The sequence below is a fragment of the Osmerus mordax genome, chromosome 13, assembly GCF_038355195.1.
Source record: "Osmerus mordax isolate fOsmMor3 chromosome 13, fOsmMor3.pri, whole genome shotgun sequence".
Lineage (NCBI taxonomy): Eukaryota > Metazoa > Chordata > Actinopteri > Osmeriformes > Osmeridae > Osmerus > Osmerus mordax.
In genome coordinates this window covers 8,069,664-8,084,387 of record NC_090062.1, presented here as the reverse complement: position 1 = coordinate 8,084,387, position 14,724 = coordinate 8,069,664, and the positions used below count along the sequence as shown (strand labels likewise).

The window sequence follows — 14,724 nt, the reverse complement described above, 5'->3', positions numbered from 1 at the left end:
GTAATGATGCTCAGCAGTCCTCTACCCCCTTCTGCATGACAAGACTCATATTGAGCTGCTTAGGCATGCGATGTGGTGTGTGAGTTCTGTCGAAGCTCATTCAGCATGCCCAACAACAGCTGCTACTTTACCTCTGCCTTTCGCCCTTGCAAAAGTAAACGGACAACAGACTCAAGCTAAACATCAACACCTCGCCAAGAAGTAAAATGCAGAAATACCATTCCCTGGTAAATTCACCTTTTGCCCATGCAACAGTTAGCATTCAAGAGCCACAAAATTAACAATTTATTCATTGTAATGTACCGTTAAAGCAGTTGACGGTGAAACCTTTTGCAATGGATTTGACTAGCAAATGTCGACCTTTAAAGAGTCGTATGGATCTGCATGCGAATCAATGAGATTTCATTGTGTTTCCTTGTATTCTGGAGGTCTAATGCATTCAACCCTTGACAGGAGGAAACTAGTAAGAGACAGGGAGAGAGATCCTGTCACGTAAAAAAACCTTGAAGCACATGAAACAAAGACCAGGGGAGAAGCAGGGTTGGTATTTTAAGGCTGAGCTTTGACACAAATCCCTCAGCACAAGTGTGGCAATGTTGTCGTCAGTGGCAGCTCGGGGGTTGTGGGGGTGGCAGCAGCGAGCCAACCCGTCTCAGGCTTAGCATGCTGATACCTCCAAATGTCATCTCTAAAACGCTCGGGAAGTTTATTGCTCTTGAAGCGGGTCCCAGAAAGCTCTGGCTCAGGGAACACAGAGAGGGCCCATCTAGCCAAATACTCCAGACCTATGCCAATATCCCTCTGCCTCCCCTTCCACCCTATGTCATACCCATCAGCAATGCATGCCAGCTGTTCACTAGTGGGTCCTCGAGGCACTGTAGCATCTTAAAAGATTAATAATACAGGCTGAGAATTGTGACATCAGTGTTCGCTTTATATTATGCTATATTATGTTGTCAGTGGAGAAAGAGGTTAATATCATACTAATGATTTCTTTTAACCGGGACACTTGGAGAGTAATATTTTAGCCACAACTGACTTTTATTTCAAGCTTCTTGTCAGGTTGTTGGAAGGGAGTACTTTAGTCTGAAGCACAATGCTGGCCATGCTTCCTTGCTCTTTTGAACACCACCTGTCAAAGGCCTCATTGAAATGTTTTTACAAGGGGTTCTACCTTCTTACAGCAAGCTTGCTTTACCATTATGCCCTTGAAATATGGAGTGAACACTGACAAGTGGCCTGCAGCTGTCGACACAGGCCAAAAAGGAAAAATAAAGTTGAGATATCTAACATGAACAACCAACTTGTTCTAACAGTAAAGGAGATGTCCTAAAGAATGGAAAACTGAAATCCATGCGCCACATCTCAATGAGCCTTGTATTCTTTCATCTAGCATTTGAATAATGCTCCTTAGACAAACCCTTCTTTGCTTTATCACTTTGTCATCTAATTTGAAGGATAATGCTCCAGGGTCTGTTGATGAGGGACAGTGAATTTGCTCGTCTACATATAAACCCTTTTCTTCAGTGCTGTAATCATATTCCATGTAAATGAATATCAACAGTACACAGTGGTCCTACTCTCTTCAGAAATTTCACTGCCGTATTTAAATAGGCTTCTTGCTAAAAGGTGTTAAACACTCCCATGATTCATCAACATGAGCTGATGTTCTGGATGAATACAAAGTGCTTCTTATAAGTGCTGCTTATAAGTTCTTATGACCAAATGAAAAAAAAAATACTACTGTGCAAATTTCACTCCACCTGATGCAGTTATGTCAGTAAGTTCATGGAAAATACAGCTCCAGTAGACTATTGGTTTTGGTATGTGGATATATGACTCATAACCCATAAGAATGTCCCTTTCTCAACACAAGTCTACAGCTCATTTACCCAGCAGTCACTCACAAACTTGGAGTAAAGGGTCAGCAGCTTCAAATTCATAATGAATTTTGGCCTGGTAGGTAAGAAAATTGAGTCGATATGAATCTCCACGAGCTCTGCTTCCCCTCAGGGTATGTAACTACAATTGTGGAGAAACTGAAAATGGCAGTGGATTTTATATAAATAAAAAAATAACCTCAGTAATTTAAAATGCGAGGACATGTCAAGATGTCAACATTGTTTTTCCACAACATGTGCTATCCTTCTTGCAAGCAGTCATCCCGTTTCTCTTAATCATCATCCATTTTTCTACCTACCAAGCATAACAACTTCCAGCCCAGCCCCCCTCCCCCCTTTCAGTTCTCACCTCCCATCGCCACGGAGCCTTGAAGAACAGAGCTCTTATTACAAAATGGCTGGTGTGAGCACAGTGCAATCTCCACAGGGACACCGAGCACTTGCAAACCTTATTAGTAGCTCGATTTACATCAGCAGCTTGCGGTGTTGCAGTGTGCGTAATGATAATTAACCTTTGCTGAAAGTGCGATTATGTTGTTTATGAGAGTGATTGCTTTCTTGCTTAAGGTTCACAAACAAGTTATTGTTCGGATAAGCTATTATGCTGACTTTATGATTGCCAAGTTTTCATCTTCTATTGTATGTATGTATGATAATGGTGTCATACATTTTTAGTTGTAGAGACCTTTTCTTGACTGAACACTGAAATGCTGTTAGAAATATGCACTTCTTATGCTTGATCTTCTGCCGTACATTTGGCACTATTTGTACATACCTTTGGATAATAACATCTGCTAAATTAATAAAATGTCAAATGTCATGTAAACACACTTGTTTTGTGTCCAGTAAGCCTAAAGGGGACAACCATTTTTATTTTACCACAATGGTCAGGGAAAATGGTACAAACCAACAGTCTCATTGAGTCTGAGCAGACCAGAGGTCAGACACTGAAACCCTAGCCTACAGCCGTGACCAGCAGCAGGGGACATGATTATGTAGCCCCAACTGGAACCTAATGAAACACATTGTCAGTAGGGGGGAGCCAGTGACCCATGCAACCGGGTACAACCCCCATCCCCTTCAACTGGTTTTCCCTGCCTTTAAGGTCTTATTAAATAATAGTATTCAAGGGCGCCTGGTGGAAGAGGGCCGCTGTGTGTTCCTCAGTGGCATTTGAGAGGAAATGAGAGGTGAAATTACAGGCCAATTCCCCTCATTAATGTTGGCTTCACTCAGTCGGCCTTAGCGACCCTAATGAGGTTGAAAGGAAAGGGAAAGGAAGGGGGATGTCTGAAATCACCGTTGTGCCTTTTCTTACTGGACTTCAATTTTAAATACATTGTATCGTTTTGTGAAACCCAGTATGATCATTCCTTCTGCAAACAAGTTTCAAAAATTTAAGTGAGATCACTCATACAAACATCCAAATTCATGGGTTTCTTTGTGTATAGATACATGAAGAATCATTCTAAGGCAGTGGAGTTTCTCATCAGAAATGCTTGTTTAAAAAAAAATGGAAGATCAGCTTCAAAGTAGAATTGTGTTTTCTCATTTTAGTAAAAAAAAGTGTTGGTATTTAGACTGATATAAAGCTTGTAAAACATATATTTTTTCAGCTTGAAATTACTGCAGTCTGTCAAGGTTGAATTTCATGTCAATATTAAGACAGTGTCATATAGTCCCTGTATAAAAAGGCTTCACAGAGGTATAATCCTTTTTAAAGGTGGTGCAAGACTAAACTCAAAGACCTTCCTTACTAGTACACACTTATTTGCAGTTCACGCCAGTCAAAAGGGCAAGGACCAGAGACGTCCAGTCATGTTTACTGTCTAGAGCAGCAAAGTGCCAGTGGCCCAGTGTCAGCAAGTTCCTGTAAAAGTATATAAGTGCCCTATGCACCATAACGTGTTTCACACAAGAGGCAGTAGTTCAGTGAAAAAAAATTACACTTGAACTTAGTCTTGTCAGGGTAAGAAAAGCTGGAGGAGCTTATGAACTAGCCTAGTGAGGAGTGGGTGGGCAGTTTCCTGAGCTACTAAAATGCAAGCCGGAATGGAAGCTGCCAGCCAGCATTCTTGAGCCATTAGACAAGTTACTTCACTGCAGCCTCCGGTTTCTCTGCAGTGCTGAGGTGGCACTCTGAGATCACCAATGGAGAGAGGTAATACATCTAGATCATTTTTATAGTGAGACCACTTGGTATTTTCTAAAGCTATGTTGCTCCTTGTCATTATTTAGTGCTTGTATTGAAAGTCCAAAGTTTGTTTTATACGGAACAGTTTCTTAATGATCATTATTATGTAACGAAGTACATTTGCCTATCATTGGCATTAAATCCTTAAGCAGCCTGCCCTGTGATGTTTGAGAAAGATCCATAATGAGATTAAAAATTGCTGCTTGCTGATCCACTTAGAGCTTCAATTAAGTACCCTTTTTGAATACTCCATGATTAAATAGAAAATGTACATTAACTGCATTAACTAAAAAGTATGTTCACAAATGCAATTCATGGGAGGCAGCAGATCTCTAGTAGAGGAAGAAACAAAGTATAACATTTTTGCCTTGTTATGTACTGACAATCTTGCCAGGTCAAGTGTCAGTCTTCGCTGGTAATATCTTTACAAGTAACCTGGTGCTGAGCCAAGTTACACTTGTGAAATGGAAATACAGAAGCCAAATAGTAGCCTAAGCCAAAGATACCGTACCAGCAATGTCAAGGATATGTATCAGATTCAATCTTCACTGTGCCAGCCTGCTGATGCTGTAACTGACATACATTAGTTTAACTTCTGTGTGCTCTACGCTGTGCTTCACTGGCAGAACTATTAAAGCTTGACTTGAGTTCTACAAAGTGAAAATGGACCACAGACCTAGTCCCTTTAGACTTTTTTCTTTCAAATAATTAAAAGGGGCAGAATAAAAACTTTACAGATGGTAACCCACCATTTGTATACTGCTTACTAATATAAGTCTGGTAGACAAGCAAAATCTTTCATTCAGCTAACAACTATTGGTATAGCTTAAATGGGATTTGAGGCCTACTGCATTATTGTGTGATTTAAGTGGTCTTATAGACTGTCACATAAATGAAAATACTAGTAAGCAAAGCTCAGACATTGTTTCGTTTTTTTTCTTATCATTTACAGGCATGCTGGTGGTTAACGTCACCTGGCGAAACAAGACGTATGTTGGCACCCTTTTAGACTGCACACGGCATGACTGGGCTCCGCCAAGGTAAGATTTCTCTCCTTGCATGAAAACCAGGAAGCACCAAGTGTCCATTGAGACTCAAATATAGACTTAACAATATGCTGAACAAGTGAATCATATGATACTGCAGTGTAAGACACATCAGGTTGTTGGATTAAAATCAATAGAAGTCTACCTTACCACCATGTTTTATATTTTATTTACTGTTCTTCAACGATGGTGTTGAATTTCCAAGAAAAAAAAGAATTTTATTTTGCAGACTATCATCACTCACTGCTCTCACTCTATACTTTATCATACCAGCACTTAGTTGCCTGAACTTTTCATTAAGTGCATCTCATTAATCTGTTAATATCAGCCCTGAGCCTGGTCTATGCAATTTAGGCCTATTTCTTGAGGTGCTGGTGTTTTTATATTTATTAGAAAAGTATTTTCATGTAACAGTATGTAACATTTGACATGTAACATTTAACATTTGTAACATTTGACTCACAAGCACATCTACTTTTTCTCTTTTTTTAACTTGAAAAATAGATTTGTCAAACTTAGTAGACTGAACATAATCATTTTCCTGTTTCAGATAAGTAATGAGTCTTAAATCTGAGCCTCTGTCACCCTACTGATGTATTTGCATCTCCTGCTGCTGTTGAAATTGTTTGTCAAGAAACTCAGGGAGGAAGCTATGACTCATTGCAGCCTAATGTCTATTTGTCACAGATTACTAACCTTCTCTGTTGCTCAGAAAGATAATTACATTAGAATTAAAGAGACATGGGGATATGAATGAAGTTATGATTACAAGGCAGGTGTGAAGAGGCCTCGTTTTAGCATTTCATTGCCATGAGTAAGGAATTGATGTTGTTTTCCTATTTTTCTTTGCACACTGTTGTACTAATACTTATTAGTTATTGTTGTGTTGCATGTTGTCCTAATGTTCACCTGTAAAACAATTAGTAATGCATTTGATTATAAAGAATTATTAAGTCATCACTCCATTTGCAGTCATTCTTTGTTCATTCATGTATTATACCAATGTATATTTTTCACGCATTTAGGTTCTGTGAATCCCCCACCAGTGACTTGGAAATGAGGAATGGGCGAGGACGAGGCAAGCGGATAAGGCCTAACAGCAACACACCCATAAATGAGAACAGCAATTCATCGGACAACAAGGGCAACAACAGCAATAAGACCCGGGCCGCGTCCAACAGTAAGGGCAGACGGGGCAGTCAACCCTCGTCGGAACGCCGCACGCCACCCAACAGCAACACAGAGGATATCAAGGCCAGCCCCTCCTCAGCCAGCAAGCGCAAGACCAAACCCACCTCTGACATGGAGCCCAATTCCAGTTCAGAGGACACCAAAGGCAACAAGCGCATGCGCACAAACTCCAATAGTGGAGGCGCCATACTGCCCTCTGTCCCCATCCCTTCTATTAAGACTGAACCCCTCCCACCACCCCTAGACCGCAATTGCCCTTCGCCAGCCCTTATTGACTGCCCACACCCCAACTGCAACAAAAAGTACAAGCACATCAATGGTCTCAAATACCACCAAGCTCGTGCCCACAATGATGATGACATTAAGCTGGACCTGGATGGGGATAGTGAGTATGGGGAGGATTCCACTCTCCATCCTGATCCAGGAAACTGCAATGGAGCCTCCATAAGCCAGAAAGGCTGCCTCTCTCCGGCACGGTCGGTCACTCCCAAAGGTAGAGGCTTTGACGCACAGAGTCAGTCCCCATCCCCCGGCAAGTTTGGCTCACGGTCAGCCAGTAAAAAGAAGAGCGGTGAAGCAGACCCAGAAGCTGGTGGAACACCAATGGAAGGTTGTGACGATGGGCCTTGTCTGACTGATGAAGCTAGCAATGATGGAATGGAGGAAAAGCGAGGCTCAAAAAAGTCCAGCAGTGGCGTCAAGTCTGACAAACTTGCACAGAAGACTATGAAGACATCCAGGCCCCCCCCACCACAAGGCACTGTAGCGTCCCAGCAGCTATACTCCCTCCAGGCCTCACCCTTCTCTGCAGGAAACCCCAATGCTTCTCCAGGGATGTCTCCAATGATGCAGGGGGTTCCCAAAAGCCCCCAAATGAAAAGTACTCAGCCTAAACCCCCCAATATGGGAGATCCTTCCCTGAACCCTGCATCTAATGGCTCCAAGGACAAGAAAAAGAAGGACAAAAAGAAAAAAGATGTTGGGAAGGAGGCAGATAGCCCCAAACCTCCAGGGAAAGGCGGGAAACCAGAGGATGGAAAAAGCCCATATTCTGAATCCTCCGATCCAGGAAGCAAAAGTGACGGACTCCTCAATGGCTCCTCTGACCCCCACCAGAGTCGATTAGCTAGCATCAAGGCTGAAGCTGATAAAATCTACAGCTTCACTGACAATTCTCCAAGTCCATCCATTGGAGTGGCCAGTCGAATTGATAGCACAGGGATGCCACAGCCCTTAACACCACTCCATGTTGTAACCCAAAATGGTGCTGACAACTCCTCAGTAAAGACCAACAGCCCAGCATACTCTGATATATCAGATGCTGGAGAGGATGGGGAGGGGAAAGTAGAAGGTGTCAAAGTCAAGACTGAAGACCAAGCCATCAGGGAAAGCGCCAAGAAAACCCTATTCCCCAACCAGACGTCCAATAAGGATTCCCCTTACTACGCTAACTATGAGACATACTACTCGCCAAACTACACCAACGCCAGTCCGGGTGGGCCCAACCCAGGAACACCAATGGCAGAAGGTCAGGTCAAAGTCAAAAGGGAGGAAGATCAGGACCAGGGGGAGGAGAAGATAAAGGTTGAACCACATGAAGATCGCAAAGCTGACATCATTGCTTCTAGTCAGCCACAACATCAACCCTCAGTAATCCAGCAGCGATCCAACATGTACATGCAACCACTGTACTACAACCAGTACGCTTACGTTCCCCCATATGCATACCATCCAGACCAGGCCTATCACAACCACTTACTGAACACTAACCCAGCCTACCGACAACAGTACGAGGAGCGGCAGCGACAGGTGGCCGAGCAACACAGAGCAGCAGAAAAGAAATCAGATGCCATCATGAAAGAGCGAGAGGTGTCCATGAAAGAGGAATGGAAACAGAAGGCATCCATGCCTCCTACCCTCTCCAAAGCCCCAAGTCAGTCCGATTTGGGCAAAGGACCTCAACCTCCAGGCAAGCCTAGGGATTCCCCTTTAGAACCTTCCAAGTCCATTGGAGGCATTAAGGGAGAAGACTCAAAGTCCCAGCAGTCCGAAGGGCTAAAGATAAAGCTGAATGAAGGGGGACACCAGGGGAAAGAGGACTCCAAGCCAGGTCTAGATTACAGAGGACAGACGGGAGTAGAGCAGTCAATGTGGCACAGACAGGTAAAATGTCTTCTTTATCATATTATCAGAGATGCACATGTCATTAGCACAACATATGTCTCACTAAACATTTCTAGGATCCTGTATTCATGATGTTTACCCTATGGATATTAGGTTATCAGTTTTTAGACCTTTATATAGGATTGTATCATTTCTGTAGGAAGGCAGCCCATTTTAATGCTTTAATATTGTCTACCTCAACTAGTACGCTGAGAACCAGAAGCCCCAGCAAGAAGATGACCAGCAGCAGCAGCAGCAACAACAACAACAACAACAGCCTCGATGGAAAGACGAGAGGGACAGAGAACGTGAGCGAGACAGGAAAGGAAAGGACGATAGGCCCAGACCCAGCGGTGGTCCCAAAGAAGAGGGCAAAGAGGGCTCAGACCCTCGTGCAATGTCTGAAGAACACCGGGGCATGAGTAAAGACCCACGTGGCAATGCCCACATGCAGTTCTCATCCCCCCTGGCACAGCACCAGGGGTACATGCCCTACATGCACGGTTACCCCTATGGCCAGGGCTATGACCCCAGCCATCCTGGGTACAGGGGAATGCCCTCAGTAATGATGCAGAACTATCCAGGTAAGAGATTTGATGCTATATAAAACCCACTGTTACTCACATTGCAAATGGAATTTACTCCCCCAACACACTTCAATTTAGTTGATAGCCTTATAGTGCTGTAGGTCTCTGAGGGTGTTATGACCCAATATTAAAACCAAGACGACAAATGAGCGTGAAAGCAATACTGACGAGCAGCACAGTAATCTGTTACTTAATCCATGGACTTACTCCAGCATTTCACTTTCAGGGTCATACCTGCCTGCAGGCTACCCATTCTCTCCTTATGCCGGCAAGATGGCCGCAGGCGAGGAGGGCGGTGACAAATCCCGTGCAAGCCCCACCGTGAGCAAAGCAGCCTCAGACTCCAAAGCCCTGGATATCCTACACCAGCATGCCAGTCAGTACAAAAGCAAATCCCCCACGGTGGGTGACAAGCCTTCCCACGAGAGGGAGAGAGAACGAGAGAGAGGAGGTGGAGGGGACCGTGACAGGGAGAGAGAAAGGGAGAGGGACGTGGACAGACCTCGCTCCTCACCCTCCCAGCGCATCATGCCCTCTCATCACCACCTCGGCTACCCACTGCTCACGGGGCAGTATGATCTGTCCTACGGCACAGGTCAGTCTTGAGATGAGCTCTGATCATGATACTGTTGTTGTTTTGAAGGGGTTAAAGTGTTGGAAGGTCCCCCTCCAAGTTAAAGTTGGTAAAAAGGTTTCAAACCTTAAGAGGTCTGCAGATGTCGACTATCTTTCCTTCCTATTCATTTTAAGTTCTGGATGGTAGGTCATTGGAGATTTCCACATAACTGATACAATTACTACTGATATAAATACTGATATAGGAGCTATAACTGACATACAATCATGTTCCACCTCGCACAGGTCTCTCATCATCCGCTATTGTTGCCAGTCAGCAAGCTGCAGCCCCCTCCCTCTACCCACCGGCACGGAGGTGAGAACGGTAAGGCCCATAGCCAGACAGACAGATGTAGACACATGAACAATAGTACCCATATATTAACATATTAGTTGGAAGAGGCAATCATCAATATTAAGTGCATTCGGAGAAATTCTCAAATGACAGGCCTTTTTAGTCTTTGTCTTGACTAATATGCATTTAGGAAACTGGGCCACAGTTGTCTGAGTAAAGTACACTGTAATGAAATGTAATAGATCAGAGGAGTGCTTATATACACATTTATATAATAAAGAAACTATTTATGAACGTAGACAAGAACTGTAAAGCAAAGACTGAGATAGAAACAAGCGGCGGGACGACACAAATATGCAGTGACACACTTGTAAGCAAAACAACAGTAATCTCAATGACAGATGTGCTAGGGCGTGGAGGGAAATGCTGGCCAAAAAGGGTCCTAGTCAGACATGTATTGTTGTCAACCCTGTAGTCTGCAAAAAAAAATCACCCAACCTTGTGAAAAAGAAACGAAGCGGTTGGTGTCTCAAAGCGCCCATCTCTGTCTGCTGACGTTATACCAGTCTCAGCCGAGGCTCCCAGAGCACTGAGCAAGGTTCTAAACCAGCTCTCAATGCACCAGAGAACCCACCTCAATATTCAGTGCAGCACTTGCCCCCTTCAGTTGTTCATCCGAAACAGGTCTTTTGAGGACAGCAGCTCAATACAGTGGTGATGAGGAGAAATTGTAGTGTGATACTATACAACAGTCACAGCGCTATCATAGCCTGCACTGGCCTCTAGTGGTAGAACACATTCTCTCATTGTTCTGATTATGATCCTTATGGATGTGGCTTGTATTAGAGAAGGCAATGGTCTCATACTCTAAGGACAGGGATATTGAGTTATTTATATATTGTTTGAATAGTTATTTAAATCTAGCCCTTTAAAAAATGATTGCAGAATATATATTTTGTATTACTGTTTACTAAACACAAACAAACTAGTTATAGATTTTTTTCAAAGATGTTTTCGCCTGAAATGTGTGATTTGGTTTATAATGAGCCACATGGAAACATTGGGAATATGTTAATGGGGGTTTTGATCTAAATATTGTATCTATGTCTGTTTGTTTTGTTAATATAGGGAGACCTGACCGACTCACCTCAACGCTGCAACGATTCATGTGACTGGATCACATGAGCGGAAGTCCGTTCCCAGAATCCATTTTAGACATCAGTTGAATGGTGTTTCTATATTTTTAGTTCTCTGCCGGGATTTTCTGGCAGAGGTCTTTTTTTCTTTTTCTTGCATCCCCTAGCATCTCTTAACTCGTTACTCCCCTCTCCCAACCCCAGACTTTAATAGGACTGATACACTCAACCAAGGTTCCAAGCCATCACTCTCTGTCAACTAGGCAGACAACCAACCAACTGCTGATATCTTCTTGTCTTTGCACTGTCGACAAACACATGCAAAAAGAAACTTGACTGGCTGCCTGAACAGCTAAAAAATGTTTTGACTGCGTTGTTTTTTTGTCATGTGCAGAATATGGCAGGGGATTGGGCTCGGGTGGCCGAGAGAAGGGGGGGGGGGTCAAACAAAATAAAGACTGACAAAAAAGTAAATCATGTTGAAATGATTGAACTTGATGTCCTTGGTTTGTTGCTTAAGATGTAAAAGTTTATCCTTACAAAATACAGGTTACATGTTGAGAAAATAGTTTGGAAAATACAATCCACAGACAAAATCTTTGAGATTTTGAGTTTGCATTTTACCTTCTACTTCCAATGATTCTTCATTTGAAAAGTATGATAAACTCAAAGTTCATTTTTCAGGGAATAAGTCATATTAGAGGAGATTGCAGTTCACACAATCTAACAATATCTAGGGTTTTTTTCTTCTGTTTTACTGACATGTTTATTGTTGACTTACGGCATGACTTTTTACCCTTTGGTTATGATTCCTTCATGTCCTCTGTCTCAGCTGGTATCTCAATCCCAATACCCTCTTCTTACTCTGAAACACCAACATCCTCATACACATCCACACCAACACACTAGTCAAGATGGCACTTGACAGTTTGAACTCTGTCTATGAGTTAGAGACCTAAAGCACTGAGCATTTACAGTCCTGTAGCTCATGCTAACTTCCCATTTGTGCAGAAAGAGTACTGGCCCACAATGGCAGTAGTGGAATCAAAGAATCAACAAACAGAAGAGGGGAGATGGAAGCAAGCAATGGAAAGCAAGAAGAAAAGAAAAAAAGGACCACTACAACCAGCTGCTACATCAAGGATAACAGCATCCTGCTGACTGCACCACTGTTATGGAATACATTTTCCCAGCCTTGTGTTTAGTAACTCCACCAGACATGGAGCCGATATAGATTCAACCATGCCTGGATGGCGTACCTGTTGAACTCTTGATAGATTAAGGCTCCAGAGGACGTACCCCAAAAAACTGATTCATGGTCATGTTACAGCAGGGCTCCTCTACTGGAAATCACTCGTACTTACTCCTCTTTTAACTTCTCACATTATCCATGTTCAATTGCAAGTCTCTCCTCTAATCTATAATTATCATTGGTTCATGGGCTGCTGCTTTTGGGTGTCTTTGAGAAATTATACTTTTTTAATGGGGAGATGGTATATTTAATCTACTTGTCATCAAATTGCAGGCATTAATGCCATAGCGTTGCCTGGTTTAGGTGGCTGTGGGCAAGCTTGGTAAAGTGTATTGAGTGCTTTAGAGGTGTATTGGGTTCAGAAATCTCCACTTGGGAAGGGGAAGGGTGGGATGGAGTGGGCTGTCTCCCATACATGCTCAGTACGGTAAAATACAGTACATTGAAGCATCCAGCAGGAAACTTTGCCAGTTGAATGAGCTTTCTGTGGCATTGGGGCCACATCTTAAATGATCATTAAACCTTATCTATTAGCCTTTTTAATTAAAGTGGCACAGACTTGGTAGACTACACATATTTTAACATCATGCGCTTAGAGTAATGCTTAGATATCTGAAGGAGCAGTATAGTCAGGTGGCATATTCACATAATTGGCAAGACTGTTCATGTTACACCCCTGAAACAGCATGACTTACCCCAGAAAGATTCATTCCAAGACTACAAAAAGTCTGGGTGTATTTCTACTAGCTTGTCTCTGTTGTCAGAGTGATTATTAAACAGATTGATTGTCCAGCCTGTAAATCTGAATGTGACAGTGTTTTGACATGTAAGATCTCCTACTGTAAATAGTAGGGTTATGGTACATAGGCAGCTGTGATATTGTCCTGTAAATCAGTGGAGTATAATTCTAAATGTACCTGAGAAGGTGGCAGAAGAACGTTTCTCTACATCAGATAAGGGATACACTGTATTTGGAGGGTTTCCTTATATGTTCTGTAAATGTCCAACTCACCACTTTCCCTAACCGTAACCATGTTTAATATCAGATTTGGTTTGTTGGTATTTTGAGTGTCTGTAGATTATCTACAGGGGCAACCTCAATTGAAGTATTGTCTGGATAGGGATTAAGATATTACCTGTGAAATTATCATATATGGTTTAGACAAGTGCAGTTAATCTCAATTTAAGAAAAGAGAAGTTGATTTGTAGGCGAAACAAGTTGAAAATTAAGCATCATAAAATGTATGGAAAAGCCAAACGTGTTTATTCTCTTGGCGAATGACAAGAGAAATTGATCACTTTATTTCTCTACTTTGTCATTACTCCTTTATATAAAAAGTGGCACAATAATTTTCTCATTTGGCTCCTGCAAAATGTAACCTAAAAACTAGGAGATATTTTCTGATGCCATTAAGGGCCAAAACGGTGCATGTTACAGACCCCTCCACCCTCCTTTCTTGGTCCTCCCAATCACGTCTCTCGATACCCCAAATATCAGTCTTCGGTACTTTCAAGGATGTTTACAACCCCTTTCTCTTCTTAGTGAGGAACTTAGCACTCAGCATCCTCACCAACTCTACTCTGTTTTCCCCTCACCCCCCACTCCCCCGTTTGTGTAAAGTGTACATTATCATGGTTCTTTTTTATACAATACTGTAACTTGCCTTGTGCAATTGAGGCAAACAAATAAATCTTTTTATGAGACAATCATATCTGTTATTATGTGAGTGGATCCCTTCGTATTTAAAAGAGAGAAACTAAACAGCTGTGCTAATTATATGCAGCTATAATTATTGCGAGCCTCTTTGTACTTTATACAATATGCAAGTTATTTAAAAATGTTCCTGGGAACACCTTATGACTAAAGTGCAGAGCTTTCAATTGTCTATTTTTGAGCAAAGTGTCATTCGCGTTCACTGCATTTAGGTAAAATAACCACTGGGGGGCAGTCTTAATGTGTGTATATGTGATCCTGAGAAACGGTCAGGTCATACAAAACAGTCATCTTTTGGCCTTAAATGTGACTTCATAAGCTGAGCCAATGACTTGCTCCTTTAACTGTGATAGTATTAATCATGATGCACTTTAAAGGACAGTGCTTGCAAGGAGTTACTTTTGAGCATAAGGTCAATTGCATATTTTGAAGAGAAGCCTTAGAATTCATGGCCATGAAAATCCAGTCAGATTGAATACACTGTTTTTGAACAGCCTGTATCAGTATTTAAAAAAAACAGTGAGACTTACCTGATACTGAACCACAATGTCTATGCAACACAATTATTTTCACTTGCAAGTTGCAATTTTCACACTATGCACAAATGACCTCTTGTTCTCTTTCCAAAGT

At 42.3% G+C, this 14,724-nt stretch overlaps 1 protein-coding gene across 3 annotated transcripts in view; it reads left to right on the top strand.

Moving 5' to 3' along the window:
• LOC136955634 (zinc finger protein 609-like) overlaps positions 1-11,558 on the top strand; it is a 51,082-nt gene extending 39,524 nt beyond the window's left edge. For 2 of the 3 annotated variants that reach the window (XM_067249371.1, XM_067249370.1), the window contains exons 4-9: positions 5,048-5,135; positions 6,167-8,495; positions 8,701-9,079; positions 9,309-9,677; positions 9,944-10,022; positions 11,121-11,558. In XM_067249371.1, the coding sequence (XP_067105472.1) occupies positions 5,048-5,135; positions 6,167-8,495; positions 8,701-9,079; positions 9,309-9,677; positions 9,944-10,017 (3,239 nt within the window). In that variant the 3' untranslated portion in view covers positions 10,018-10,022; positions 11,121-11,558. The remainder of the gene's footprint in view (positions 1-5,047; positions 5,136-6,166; positions 8,496-8,700; positions 9,080-9,308; positions 9,678-9,943; positions 10,023-11,120) is intronic. The other variant, XM_067249372.1, reaches the window with a different exon arrangement.
• The last annotated feature ends 3,166 nt before the right edge of the window (positions 11,559-14,724 follow it).